The 16,089-nt window shown below is 38.9% G+C and overlaps 1 protein-coding gene across 6 annotated transcripts in view; it reads right to left on the bottom strand.

Moving 5' to 3' along the window:
- The window catches only part of POU2F1 (POU class 2 homeobox 1), a 114,243-nt gene that overhangs the window by 40,245 nt on the left and 57,909 nt on the right, over positions 1-16,089 (bottom strand). For all 6 annotated transcript variants that reach the window (XM_075515978.1, XM_075515961.1, XM_075515971.1 and 3 more), the window contains 2 exons: positions 9,375-9,440; positions 2,223-2,323 (listed from right to left, as the gene is read on the bottom strand). In XM_075515978.1, the coding sequence (XP_075372093.1) occupies positions 2,223-2,323; positions 9,375-9,440 (167 nt within the window). The remainder of the gene's footprint in view (positions 1-2,222; positions 2,324-9,374; positions 9,441-16,089) is intronic.

Consider the following 16,089-nt stretch of genomic DNA (forward strand, 5'->3'; position numbering starts at 1 on the left):
TAAATTTTCATTTACTGAAGACCGTTTTAATCAGCCCTGCCTTATTTCTACCACCACTCCTACTATAAAGAAGGAATGCTATGTAATTAATTACGAACACTTTCAAAGGTCAGAGTTACAGCCTGTAGTGAATTCCATCTCTGGCCATGTTTGAAAACCACTGCTCATTTGAAAACCAGGCAACACACAAGGATACAACAAAGCAAACCAAAATGTAGCACTCTTGCCTCTATAAAAAGATGTCCCCACATAATACACATCACAAAAGACAGTCCACATATCTGCAAGCATAGGAAGGAGAGTTTTAATTTAAATTGCAGTACATGAAATGAATAACCGAACATTCGAACAGGCAATCCTTAAGAGTCACCTTGGAAATATTTCCTACTGCTCTAGATGAAGACATGCTCTTAGACTTACTAAGCATGTTCTACACCTAAGAAAACAATCCCAGAAAAGCTCTTCCTCATCACAAGCAAAATAGTTTGACACAGTTGATGTAATCTGAGCTTTTAACATGAATTAACAGCTGAGAATAACCTAAACAAGAATAGCCTGCCATCCAAAAAACATACTCAGAAAGAATACTTTAAAAACTAAATAATAATAATAATAATAATAATAATAATAATAATAATAATAATAATAATAATAATAAAACAACCCAACACAAAAGACTACAAATGTATCTCACTCAGGTACAGCCAGTGTATTTCTGAAAATCTCTTTGAATGCAATTTGGACACCCCTTCCACCACACAACAAATATTTTCTAATTAGAAATTAAACTGTTCACAAATGTTGCCTACAACCTAATATTTTGTATTAGTCTGGAGGAAAGCACTGTGTGTCAAGGCTGAATAACACCCCACTAACAGCAGCCACACTAGAAGAGGACAGTTTGACAATAGATTCCCACACACCTGCATAAAAGAATAGCTGAGATTTTCCTTTGAACTAGAGTTTCAAGAAATGAATCACACTTTATCAAACATGAAGTTATAAAGATCCTAACAACTGTTTAAATAAATACATTTCCAAAGCAAGATAAAGCACTGTGCTAAATACAGTTATATAGAAAATGGACTAAAACAAACACACAAAATTCTGCAGAAGAGCTGCATCTGCCTCTGTGTTAAACACATACAGACAACCCATGAAAACTAGTCAGCTTCTCTCCACATAAAGGCAGCCTACAACAGGCTATTGGTTCAGCAGATTCAAACACTGGCACTCCCTAAGTCCTATATAACCCAATCTACTAGGAAAATTGTAATTGTGTGACAAGACGTGTGGAATGTTCCATACAATAAAAAGGCAGTTCAGAGCTCTTAAAAGAGGGCATAAAAGCTTCAGTACGTCAATTATACCACAATAACTGTGCAACCTCAGACCTCAAACATTCAAGGTCAGCCAATTATGTGTACAGTATTTTAAAGTTTAAACTTGGTGCTGAGGAAGGGAAAGAAATTAGGACATTTGTTTTCATACATCAAGTGCGAACAGATAAAAAACCACAAAAAATGCCCCTTATACTTCTCTTCACCTAGGGATGCCCCATTTTGCTTCAGCCTACATCTGAAATTCAGCTTTGATTCCCTAAACACAGCAGCAGCAGAACAGAGGGACAGTAGTAGAAGCCTGAATATAATCTGACAAACAGGTCCTTGAAATAACTTAAAAAAAAATTAAAAACTCACAAACTCACTCATGCTTAGTAAGTACGATCACTTTCTATTTCTAGTTAACATGTCAGAGCTTGAAAGACTGAAGCATAGCGCTAACTATCATTCAACACCACTTCTGGTTTCTTAACTAGGTAGTGACAGTTTCAGAACCTTGGCAGATGTTGGGCTAATACAATCCTTTACAAAAAAAGATTACATTTTACCTTGCCTTTCAATTTGGTATCTCCATTAAGGTTTAAAAAAAAAAAAAAAAAAAAAAATTTCTTTAGGCATTCTCAAGTCCCCAAAAAGGGGCTTTCTAGTTCCCTCAAATAGGTCTCACCCTGTCTTGACATATTCTGCAGCCTAATGCAATGAAGCGAGTGCCACAATAAGAACTTTTTCCCATCCAAGCTATTTAAGCATGTGGTCTACCCCTATGTTTCTTTACATGACTACCCATCATTCACAGAAAGAGAGAACACAAAACATAGAAGAGCAGCTGCGTTCATACCTGCCAAAGTCTCCCTTACTTTGAAATGGATCTTCTCTTACCTGATGAAGGTGCCCAAGGAAAGCCTGGGCCTGGGCTGTAGAGATTGCTCCTCCGACAGGCACAGGCTGCTTTTGAAAGTCCAGGCCATTTGTTTGCGTGCCTGGAGAAGGAGAGATATTAAGAACTATTAGTTATTACTTTTATGAAATGGAATAAGAATTAATATTCCTAAGTCTCCTGCTGTTCTCTCAATACTACATAGTAGAAAAATACTCTGAGAGTAACAAGAATTGAAGTTTTTTACTGAAAGCAGGGGTGGGGAAGCAGTGTCACTTCCAGACTTCAGTAATACAGCATTTGTCAGCTGAACAAAATCAACATCATATTTTCTTTAGCTTCTATCATCTTACCTACTCTATGTACACTATTACCCCATCATTCTCTACCATAGTTTGAAAACCAAATGGGTGCATGCTGCTAAGGTTAAACTGTGTTTCCATTCTCCATGTGCTCCCTATGCAGCAGCTGAAGACTACCTTCAAGTACAGAAAGCGGCAAGAACAAGGTTCATATAAAGTCAGCTTTAATGAAAGACAGGTAAAATAATACTGACGAAAACAGAAGTACCGTATATACACAGCAGTTATGGGCCACAGTTTTACTCTTTTGATAAAAGATACCTCCACATTTCCATGAATATTTGTGTAGAGCTCTCATTATACAAGATAACTGCCTGGCCTTGCTTTTGCTCTCACCCACTTTCATATAACTAAAAACTGATTATTTTCCTACATTTTTGTTGTCTTCTTCCTAAACAGCTCGGAAGATGTGAAAACCCCCTAACTATCCCCAAATAATCTGTTTATGAGAAGAAGAAGAAAAAAACCCAAACGAACAAAAAAACCACCCCACCATCCCAAGCGTTTTTTCCACAAGACACTACCACAGAATTCTCTTCTGCCAAGAGGAACTATTAACTACAAACTTTTAAGAATCATTCTGTGGGGAGATGATAAAATCAACATTAGGGATTATCAACAACTGGTTTTGTATGTTCGGTATTACTACCTACAGCGGCTAACAACAAGAAGGGAGACTCTGTATCAGACTGTGTGGCATTTCTAGAACAGATGATGCAATCTTAAAAACTGCATGACTGAAATGAAGTAAAACCAGCTTTAGACTTGCATGTTTACTTTTCGTGACAATCAGATTTTGTTCAGTGCCTATGGACAGGTGTTCAACTAACTCCTACTTCAAAATTCCTTCCATCATCTACATTTTTCATCATAAAAACATAGGTTATCTACTAAGCAAAATAGAGTCACAGTTGTTAAACAACAGGGGTTTGCTATTCCTTAGAAACATCTGCAAAAGCAAGCAGGCGTAAAATTTGATTAGTAAAATACACTATCCTATATTTTACATTGCTATTTTGACCTACAAACAGCTTACGCAGATAAAATTTCCAAAGATGGAGTCACTGTTCAATTAAATACCATGTAGATAGTCAAGCTTTCTATCACCCATGTAAGATATACCTAAGGTGGCCCTTCGATGCATCTTTGGTGGAGGTGCTGTGGGGGAGGAGTTGGTCTACTCTCAATTTTTTAATTCTATGCTTTGGGCCAGGGTTTACAAACTTAACAGACATACGCGCAGCCAAAGATACACAGACACGTTAAAAATATTCAAATTTTAAACTACGTAAAATTATTTTGCTTAATTAGTCTAAAATTCTAATCCAAAGTGAATGAAAGGACTATCACTGGTCTGAATTTATCTTGAATGAATGCAACTTGGTTGCATTTCTCCAAAGAATGGTAGATAAGACGTTCTGCTGGGAAGAGCTAGAAGAATCTCATCTATTTTCATTCTTTCCAGTAAACTGCAGAATTCTCTCAATGCAGAAGGCCAAAGGGAGTGCGAAGATCATTGGGTAAATATATAAAAATAATTCCTGACAAACAGCTACTGTAATTCAATCTACAATCTACCACCTCCTCATTTAAGCAGATGCTTTGAATCAGTTTTCAACCTGTGGTCAGGGACCCCCAAGTGGGAAAGAAAACACAGATAAGAAAACCTACTGTAAGGCAGATATTCGTCATTCCAATTGGAAATTTGCAGGGGTCAAAAAATTATCCATTTCTGAGAGGACTAGCTGGGAGCCTCACCTTAAATAAATAGGTGAAGCTGTTCTAGTTAACCATCTTCCAAAAAGAGCCTCAAATCACAATACCATATTAAAAGAGCACTGCTGTGCATGTGTGCAGAAGAAATGCTCCAGTTAACACTTCTGCTGACTCTTAACATGGAAATTTGAAATGAGCCTCTTAGGGTTGATAGTTTCGAACAAAGCAAGTTCCAAGACTGAGCTTAAAATCTCCATGGGTCCAAAAAACCAGTTTAGACAGGTACTGAGAGAAAACATTTTCTTTAAACTCAACCTTGAAGGACTCCAACTCCCTCTCCCCACACCTCCCAAAACCAAACTTGGAGCAAAAAAACCCCAAACCACACCTGTTCACTCTCTGTTCTACTTGCATCTTAAGCTTTCTTTGGTATTTGGAAGTACAGTGTCCCTTCCCCTTCGGATGCAGTCTTAGTTTTGGATGGAATGCTACACAGGTTGCTTGCATTTATCACAGGATGCCTACGTCTTTTGAAGAACAGCAGGGAAAATGAACTCTGAGTCCAGCATATGAGAGGCCTTGCTCTTAAGGTGCTCATAAGGATGTGACACCACTCCTGTGGAATCCAAGAAATCTGATAAGGAAACTGGAAAATGGAGCTGTCAGAAGCAGAAGGTCAGCACATTGTAAGGACATGAAAGGACTAGAACACCACTTCTGTTCAAGATAAGAGTTAAATACAAACCCCCATGGTGATTAATAGATGTGGCAGATGCAATCACAAGTATTGTGATTTTACCAATCCCAAGTATTTATGTCTTCTCCACTTCCATCCCAGCTCCCATAACTGCTAGAGCTGATCTAACAGCTCACCAACACCAAAAAACCAGGAGTGGGAACTCTCCATCTCCCATCTCCCTTTTCTTCTTCGTTCCAACTACATTGCCCCTTCTGGTAGTTCTGGTAGTTACAGCAGTAAGCCAATTCACCTTTCAAACTGAGTAGAAAACTATTCATGTGAACTGTTCCCTTTTTCTTTTGGCCAAGATAGTTTTCTGCCAGTTATGTGAGATGAATTAACTTACCTTAGGGTCCAGCAAGCAGCACATAATGCAAAGCAGAGGAAGTCAGAGATGTGGTAGTAGGGAAATGAGCCTCCCCCATGCTCAGCAAGTTGTTAAGACTGAATCAAGCCGTAGGATGAAATTTCACCCTTATAGTCCAAGTCCAATGCAACTTAAGCATGTTTAAATTCTGGCATAAATTCAGCCATGTGGTTAGCTACTTCATGGAGTTGGTTTGGATGAAGACTAATACTAAGTGCAATTAATTTTCAGCCAAATCAAATCTTTGAACCATCTCACTCAATGCCACTCCAGGGAAAGGAACAGAACACCAAGTACCAGGATACCCTGATGGATTAGTTTATGCTGTCTTGGAATTGTACCTGCAGAGGATAAAGGCATGACCAATGGAGCAGCCCAGGTAACATTGCACCTGCAAGCAGGAGAACATGCTCTCAAAATCCAAGATCATAATCAGACTTTAGTCTGAGTTCACAAACTGCATAAGAAAGGAAGAGGAGTGAGGAACTACAGGTCTGGGGAGATGTGGAGTAAGGTGCAAGAAAGGACTCAGGAAGGGAAGGCAAACAAGGAGAAGGAAGATTTCAAGACTAACTTGAGTGGGTATGTGCACTGTGCTCTGGGAGATGTCTTCCAGCACCAGCAGTACATTTCCCCAGCTCACTCTCTCTCTGCTTGTGTGCCTTGAGAGAGAGAGAGAGATCCCCAATACTCAAAAATTGTTGATTCCTTGTCCACATTACTAATAAGAAGTTTAGCATTGATATTTGCCCAGAATTTTAGCAGTCAGAGTATTTCATGGTCCCTCTCCCACTCTCCTACAGACTCTCTTCTTATGGAAACTGGAAAAATCAATCTCTGGAAATGAAGCAATGCAAACAAGAATCCTTAGAAACCTTCCAAATACTACACTAACAAAAATCATTATTTTGCTGCCATGTCAACGCATGTCATAATACTATAGTTTCCATAGACATCATAACCTTGGCTTTCATAGTACTGCATTCACACAGCTTTTAAAGAAGAATATGCATTAAACAAACAAAAAAGGTTGAGTTGCTTTGGAAAATTTTACGCTGCAACCTATAGAAAGGAATCCAAAAGGGCTATCCGTTTACTGTAAGACACTCTTCTTACTTCTCTCTTTTTTCCAGTAGATACTAAGTAGACTGTCCACTGACAACTGAAGGTTGGAAAAGATTTGTGTGATTCTGCAATACTGACAACCAGTTGATCAATTCATGTTCTTGTGAAAATAGCCATCCAACAACTCCTGTACTCATAAAGACTGTTTTTGTTGTTGTTGTTTTTAATTCGTTGGAAATATGGATTGTTTTTTCAGATGCTTAAAAGTGGAGTCCAGTTACCACAAATGTTTTAAAGGTAAAATCTGTTTCAGGCATTTTATTGTGACCAAAGTATTCAGGGGACTTTACTATGTTCCCTAAATAGTCGGAGTTAGAAATACAAAACCCTAATTTGTTAACTTCCTTGAAACTTAGCTGTTAGCTCAGAGAACTACTGGTGTTAAGTCATCTTTACCAATGGCAACCCTACTTTTTTTCCTGAGAACACTAGCTCTGCCAAATGTAAATTCCACGCCCTACAGTAATTTTTTTAAAATTTTCAAGTTGCATGAGCTTACTATGGTTTAAAACAGCAATAACGCAAACAAACATCCACTGGGGTTCAAAAGATAGGCTAGTAGTGCTTACACAGCAGACTCAAGTGATTTACAAATGTCACTGGAAAATAGTTATAGAAAGTTACAAAAATAAGAAGTCTGAGTGTTTGTAAAAGTCACCTTCATGCATTTTGGTTCAGAGCCTATGCTCCCCAGACAACCAATGGAACTTCCAGTTCCTTAGCATCCGAGCTGAAAGCTGACTTCTTTTCACTAAGTATGCACAGAGCCCAGAACCATAGTCTAAGTACCCTGATCAGAAGCCTAAAGTTACATTCCGTGAATATTCCTTTCAGGGTTTAATATCTGCTAGTTGACTAATGCAACTGATGCTTGAGCCCCCAAAGAACATCACGAATGCCATTAATCACTACCTCCAGTGGTTTATGAACACTATGTTTAAAAAAAAAAAAAAAAAAACAAAAAAAAAAACACACAACTGCAGAACAAAGGGTCCTCAAAAATTCTAGATTATTTTAGTTTGCGTGATTTAAAAAGTCAGGCAACAAAACTGAAAGGAATGACTGGGAACATTTAAATTACAGAAGCAATGTTTCCAAAAGGTCCAAACACCATTAAGAGTCAAACTTTTGTAATAACTAACCTTAGTATTAGAGTATTAAAAAAATACAGACTTTGTATCCCCTTTTGTGATGAAAGCATGTACACGCAGCTTTACAATCCATCAGTTTATTTATACCATGACCACCACCTTCACACTGATGAGGTATTTGCCTAAGAGAGCAGAGCCAGGGTTCTGCTGAAGCAGATGCAATACTTCTGTGGTAATTGACTACCTTTGAATAAACCAAGTCCTTCTCTTTAACAGCTCAGTTTAGGTGAAACTGCTAGTTAAAAGCTGCACTTAAGGAAGTGCATTGAGAATGCACTCTTTGGAGAAAGCATATGCAGGGAACTGGTCGTACAGAGCAGGAAGTCCGAATTTTCTCAGAAGTTTACACGCACCCTCCAGCTACAAGGATTCTATAGGAGTATTTAAAACCATTGTTCTCTTGATGCTGTTTACGATTATGAAATATTTAGAGCCCATATGTTTTTTGAAATAATATTTTATATCATCCTAAACCAGTATTAAATACATAATAAATCATTTTTGTACATAAAAAGAATTGATACCTCTCCTATCACAAATACAACAGAAATTATAAAAACTGAGATGCCAGTAACAAAACACACATTAATAAGTGAGCAGAATTCCTTTTGACTGACCCCATGCATTGGCAGAAAACATCCAGCCTCTTGGATCAGTATCAGGAACATTCAGTCACTCTTAGCTGTATTAAAGCCTTGCACAAAGAGTGAGGAGACAGCAGCATAAAATGAAATAAACTGTTAATTTCATCACAACTCCAGAGTTTAAAATGAAACTCTTATTATTGAACCAAGAGGAGGAAAAATAATTTTCCTCATACAAGGTAACTAGACTTCTCTCAAAGCAACAAGAACCAGTTCCTTCTCATTAAAATTTTCTCTTCCCAAATGCTATTCTGAGCTCAAAGAAGATTCTGAGTTAGGTTAAACTATTTACTTTCCATTCAGAACTGTCATTTCTCTTGCTTCCAAAATGAACATTAAATTACCTGCAGAAAGGAATTAAAGCATGAGATAGTATGATTGAGTTATAGTGCCTTAACAAGCTTCTTCAATGGCTTAGAACCTGGCCACATCTTAAGGATGCACCAAAAGGCACATTGGCCCTGACACAAAGGCTATTCTTCCCCAGCCAAATTTCAAGTTTCTGTTCTAATACACAAAGAAATTACAGAAAAGCCAGCTAACATTTTTTTTTTTTAACGTTGAGAAATGATGTTTCCTCCCTTTGCCTTGTTCTTGAGAACTGTTGTGAGAGCTTTAATGAAATCTAAAATGGAAACAAGATCAGCCAGTGGCCCACATCTGCCAGGGAAAATTTCAACCCAAAAATAAATGACGAAGTTAGAGGTGCTGAAAGTATGTTCTGCCAGGAAAAAATGAGACTGCTTATGGAGAGCTAGTGCCACCAGACCCTCCGTAATATCAGAAACATTACAGATAGAGGAAGTGGGAAAGGGGAATCTTATATACAAAGTGTGGGTAGTGTTCTGATACAGTAGGTGTGAATAATGCCCTGCATACAGTACGGTCAACGGCAAGACAAAAGTGTTCCCAAGTCTCTAAAAACAGTAGGCGGGGTGTTTGTTTTGTTTTTCTTTTTTTAATTCCTGTAAACTGGTAAAGGAATTTTGTTTTTAATATCCATTCAATTTCACCAGAAAAATACCTGTGCACCAATTCATCATTTCTTACCTGTGTTCCCATCCCCACTCTCCATTGATGGTTTACTGGTTTCTGACGGATTGTTCATTCTTGAGTCTGCATTAAAACAGAAATAAAGATAAACTAATACAGCAAAAAAAACCCCAAATCTATTCATACCTTCCTGTCCAAGGGAAATACAGAACATCAGGAATTTGATATGTACTTCACACTAATTCAGATTATAACACAAAAAGAACGATCAGAAGCAGAACACAATACTGAATCTTCCAGATAAATAGTTTCAAAATTTTGTATGTCATTATTCCCATACGTGAAAATATGGTGTTAAAGGAATAAGAAACAGCATGCTGGAGGGCAAAGATAGGTAGGAACTTAATTTTCAGTACAATGAAAGTCATAGAAGAAAAAAAAAAGGGGGGGGGGGGCGGGGAGGAAGGAACAATGACTACATCAAGATTCAAAAACATTAAGTCTGACCACCATGGCCTACATAATTCTTGTGTTGTTCCACCCACCCCCATCCCGAGAAAGGAAATTCAGTCATTATAATTAAATAGATGCCATTTTTCTAATACTGCTTTTTTTATTTTACAGGAATGTCACTGATATCAAGTTATTTTATATTTCCTATATATTCATGCAAAACCATACAAATATAATTCCTCTTCCTTCTCCCTCTGGATGAATCTATTGAAAAGTCTGCTCTTGGTTTCAAACCCTGTCAGCTGAATATAGTGCAACGCAGAGGGCCTCTCCAGATGGCAGACAGAGAATATAGTTCCCTTATATAGGAATCTATACAGATGTTCTGTGTACTGCATCAGCTCTCCAGCTTATTACCTCCTCACTCCTTGCTACCGACCTCAGTGTGCCACATTATCACAACCCAAAATTACAAAAAGAATCTCAAGACAGACCAGTTCATAAAATGAAGCGTAAGCAAATCCTTAAGCACATTCATCCATTCCCATAACCAGTCAAATGCAAGTTCAATGAGCTCAAAATGAACCCTTTACTCCAGGATATTCTCTTGGTAGGTGCTTAAAAGGTTACCTCTGTCATGTACTTTCATCAAAGCAGTGATTTCCAAAATACCAACGGGCTGAAGAAGAATACAGTAATAGCATTAACTGCTGCATCTTTCCTCCAGGTATTTCCAAGAACATCCAGACACTTCACTCACTATGAGAGTTGGAAATGAGAAGCCAGACTATTGCCGTGTACTATCACCTGCTACTGCCCAGAGAGACCAGTGCCACCCTCAGGCTATCAGAACCAGGGGCGACAGCAGCAGAGGAACACAAGCACAAGCCAGGAGGAACAAAGGACATGGACAGGGCCTGAATGAAAACAGGAGCCACGATGAAGCCTGGCTGGGAGTGCGGGGTGGGAAGAGGAGGGAACTAGTTAGAAATGCAGCATGTGTGAGAGAAAAGATAAGAGACATCAACCTTGGAAAAACTCCAATAAGCAGTTAGGAAACACAATTTAAGATGCGTCAATATTTTTAAAATGAATGTAATTTTCCACGTAAACAACTGCTGCAGTTGAACCCAGTAGGGCCTAGAAAACCCAGAGGACAGTAAAAAACAGGAATCTTCCCCCAACAAGTTAACTCAACCTCTCCAGAGCCTCAACTCTTCTCAGAAAGCTCCTATGCCTACGCTTAAATCTTTCCAATGTCAGCCACGTGTAAAAGAGAGCTAACTATCAATGTTACTCTTAGTATAAAGACAGACGTGTTAAACTGCTTTTTGAAAGGGGGAGTGAGTGAGGAGAAACTTTCCAGCTGAGCGCTTCTGGCCCACACTTCAGAAAAAGGCTGCAAGTTTTGCCCCTTTTTCACAACCTCTGCTTAGTAGATTCAAGCTATGAGTTCATAGTCTTGAAAGACAGAGCTCTGCTAAGGTTGCAGCTACAGAACCCATTGCTTCCCGGGTCCTTAGTTTGTCATTTTCCACATATGGATAGTAAGATCCACACTCTAGAAACAGAACATGGGTTCCACTGACTGCACAGAATGTTTGTCGTTGATGTGTCACTCCCTGCTGATAGATCTGTGTGTAAAACAAATACAAGTATGTTTCTATCTAGAAGTTGCATGTACCTTAAACAGTTTATTGTTGTGGCAACAGCACATTTATTTAAAGTGATTATAGGCAACAGCACGTTTGATAAACAGCATTAGTTCATTCCTTGACACACAGCTGGCTCCTGAAATTAGTTTAGGTTCAGAGAACACTGAATGGGAGACTTCTCTTTGGACACAAACATGAAGAGTCCTCATCCAACAGGCAAATGAGCAAAGAGGGCTTAGAAGTCCAATGCATTTGGTTGTGGAAACTAGGCTAACTCATGAGGCTATTGGACATAGGATGTATTTTTTAAGCCCAGAGCAGAAGGATAGCCTGAGCTCGTGATAGCACTGACCACAGAAGGGAAGAGCACAGGCTGAGAAGATCGTCTCTCAATAACATGGGATCCATTCACTGAACCACTTCAGAAAGCTCCTGCAAGAAGAACAACACTGGGCCTCCCCTGTGCTAGCTGGTTGCAGAAACTGAAGTATTAGAGCCACTGGGCAGGTTACTAATGGTAGAATAAACAAACTAAACCCAGAGAGGGGACACAACTGTCCTGTGCACAGAATTCCAAGCAAGGTAATGATTGTTCCCTCTGTATGAGGAGGCTCGTACAACAAACCTTCCTGCATGACCAGCAAGTTTGCTCAGGACAAAGTCATACCTGTACAGACCTCTTTTCATAAAGCAACCAAGACACGTTTTTCTTTCAGGCTATGTTGCAAAATAAATCCTTTTAAAAAAGGTTTTCAGTGTTTCCTAGTACTAGACATACACATAAAGTTTACGCAACTACCAAAAGCATGTCTAAATGAAGACTATTTTATTGTACAGGTTCATCTCTAACAAAGACCTCAAACAGTGCTATTGCAAAAAAGCAGCAAGTTGGATGAAGAAACATCTTTCTGGTACTGCTCAGGTTCAAACGAAGGATAGCATCCATTATTTCACCAGCTGACTATTTCTTGTTCAATCTGTGGGCCTTCTGCATGTAAAGCATCAAGAACAATGCCGCTATTTCCATTGCAAATGGTATGACATACATGTGAAGCACAAAACAGCTACCACCAAAACAGACATATATCCGCAGGATACTAAACCTACAGATTCATTATATGTCAAATAAAAAGATTATTTGGTTTATGCATGCTCATATGATTTCTGCTTTAAAGTTAAAAGAATAAACAAATGAAGTGGGCTAAAAAACACCAAACCATAATGCCCTCACCTTTTCTTTTTCCTTTAGATCTTACCCGGGTTTTAAATAAAGGCCCTGGGCTACAACTTCCGCCAACATTACCTAAAAACCAACTCCACGGAAGGGAGAATCGAAAGCAGCAGGCGCATGATTGAAATCAAACTCTCAGGAGTGAATACATTCAGTACTGCTACTCCACTAGCAGGGCTGAGGGTGTCGCAAGGCAGTGCTGTGCCAGGCTTTCACGCACCCTCAGTAACATTTCAAAAGGTATTCAGAAGAAAGAAGCAGCAGACACTGGACCAGCCTGGAGTATTAGGGACTGTACATAGCTAGTAAAACACAGAAAATCTTAACATGGAATATATAATTTACTATTTCCTTCCACCCATTAAAGTAGAACTGCCTAATACTCCATCAGCACCAGCAAAAATGATTCATTGATGCATACAGGAAAACCAAAGTTCAATGTGAGTGAAAACATGCCAAGAATTCACTAGAAATTCATGTTCAAAAAACCACTTCATATTCAGAAACAAATATTCAGATGTCTGCTTTAAAATTTACCATCCAAAAATATATTCTCTTACTTTGACATGTAAGTTCTTACATGAACTTATATAACAGAATCAAAAGAATAGTAAGAAAAAAAAATCTATACATTGAGCTTTGGGGGAAAAGCCTTGAAAATAAATAAAACCTATCGTAAAATTGGGATGGTCCATTATTATAAAAAACTTAAAAAGACATGAATAAGAAATTATGGCATGTCTGTTCTGCAGTCCTGATGGAATCTCAGTGCAGGAAATACATTATCCCAGTAACCTTAGGCACAGCTTGCAATGGTATCAATGGCAACCACTGTGGACTCCACCTTATTTTCTATTACGTACGAAGAACCTTGTTGTTACATTAAAAATACACAGACATAACGTACATTCTGTTGGGGAATGGCTCAATACAGCAACTAAATTCTTTGAGATTGGTACTCTCGCTCATTCATTTTAATGCTTTAAAATTCATAACACACAGATATGCAAGTCAAGTCCAGTGTTTGTTAGAAGCCAAATGCTTCTTAGATTGAAATCCTAAAAGCAAAAGGTCTGTATTAATACCATCCAAGCCTAGCAGCAAATCTCTCTAGTGCAGAGGAAACGAGTTCTCCTGGAGCGAGGGAAAGATGAAGAAGAAAAAAAAAACAAACCATGTATTTCCCTGGTACAGATCTATCTATCTATCTTCCAGGCAGCTACTTGCTGCCGATTCACTGGTGAGCTTCAGCCTTACAAATACCTTCTCTAGCCTCTGCATACGTGATTAAGCCTCTATGCATAGTCAACCTCACAGCCTCTATTTCCATATTAAACGCTTATAAGAAAGAGCTGAGCTGGTACCCACCTAGAACGTAGTCGCTGCAGTCCAGCATTGCTGTGGTATCCTTTACAGGTTCAGATAGTCCAAGGAAAGGGAGAATGGCAATTTCTATCAAATCTACACTACTGCTCTCCACCGAACAAGAAAGGGAGTGGGGAGGTGGGGGAAGAAATACAACTTCAGTTACACCATAGCAATCTCCAACTGAACAGGGAAACTTCAGTTGCTCTGTGGAGTTTTAGTCTCTCCTACTAGCTGTGTCTGACATTGTCAAGGCGACTGAAGCGTGAAAAGTTCCCCTTTTTGTAATAAAATAGAAACAAAGATTGCAGCTGGCAGTTTCCATAATGAAGCTTAATCAGTATGCGCCTGATTAGGGCCTTATGCAAATCTCCCCTCGTTAGCACAGCAGCCAGCACTTTGAAGTCCATGAACAATTCATTTGCAGAGTACACTGAAAGCGCTCCCTGCATAATTTAAATCACGGTATAAATATTTATCAGCTCATTTGCATATTAATTGGCAGTGCATGAAGGGAAAAATTATCTCCCGAGTGCCAGCATAATAATTAGGGAACAAAATGAATTTTCTTCCAATAGCTTGGCTTCTCAGCCCTAACTCAAGCACAGTACCACAGGGGAGCAAGGAGGGGAAGAGACAGAGTTCTGTTCAAATGCCACTGAAATGACACGTACAAATTAGAAACAACTCTACAGACTTAAGCACCTTTAATCTTATTCCTGCTGGCAACAATAACTTCAGTAATAAAGGGGATTTGGAAAAAGCTTTCTACACAATCCAAATAATCCCACGAAAACAATTAGCAAGGTAGAAGCTGAACACAAAGCTGTCAAACCGGTGCTTGCACATCTGCGTGGAGTTTTCCACATTCGAACACAAACTGTCACAAGAAGGTCCTGGGCAGGAAAGAGAGTACCACCAGGGCAAGGAAGCGGCACGATTCCCTTTAAATGGCTAAAGAGCTTGGTGATTCATTATCGGGTAATCCCTTTGCCACGGCCAACTTAACAGCAGTGGATATGTCAAGTATTGTGTAACATTTGACACCCACTAATCTATCCCGAGTGAAATCAAAATAGATTTAGTCTTTTGCTTTCCAATGACTTCCAAGAAAAAACCAAAAATCTATTACTAATCCTTTCCACAAGCGTACACAATATAGCTAAACAAAGCTTACTGCGGAGCTACGGTTTTTGAGAGGGACACTTTACACCCGGGTTGCATCTTTGAACCACTCAATGATAACCAGAACACACTTGCTGCTGTGACCACAGTACACTGAAGGACTGGAGAACTGGGAAGAGGCTTTGGTCTGCAGAGGAATCAATCTTCCACAGAACTAAGTGTCCTGACGAACTATGAGGCTAGATTAAACCATTTCAAATAGTTTGTTTACCACTCAAATACTAGTGTCCTAAACAGTAAGAACATTTATATAAAAATTCAAGTGTAATGTGGACATCACAACACTTAATATTACATATTCTGATCAGGAAAAGATAATGTGATGATGCAGGTGACTACAGGATTGAGCCACCCACTTCCAGATGGTAATGCAAATTTAAAGTAGTTTTTTTCTTTCTTTTTTCTTTAAAAAAGCTAGCTGTACTTTTCTTCTCCTCATTTCTGAAGTGAATTCAAGCACCGCCTCTCCAAACAAGAGGGAGTGAGAGAAGAGGGACTTCTCAATCATCCAGTACTGACTGAAATTTATTTCTACGCTTGACCTCTTCTTCTGTTCAGGTTCATATCTCTACTCAACACAAGATGTTCCCTGCTATATATTTAACATGAGTGATCTGCACTTGAAAAAGATTGCAAGAAGGGAAGGTGCTCCCAACTGCAGGGAAACAACTGCGTGTACTGAATAGGTTTTCCTAATACCTTGTTTCCAACTTGGTTTTCTACTCATTCACGTGTCCCATTGAGAACTCTTGAGGCACATCTTCATGGTTTGCAGACCTTCAGTAAACTTCACTCTTCCATACATGCTTTTGGAGCGCACTGGGAGATAACCCGTTTGCTTCATCAGAAGAGTCTGGACACAAACGGTATAACAAGCCAAGCA

Source organism: Mycteria americana, chromosome 1, assembly GCF_035582795.1.
Source record: "Mycteria americana isolate JAX WOST 10 ecotype Jacksonville Zoo and Gardens chromosome 1, USCA_MyAme_1.0, whole genome shotgun sequence".
Taxonomy (NCBI): Eukaryota; Metazoa; Chordata; class Aves; order Ciconiiformes; family Ciconiidae; genus Mycteria; species Mycteria americana.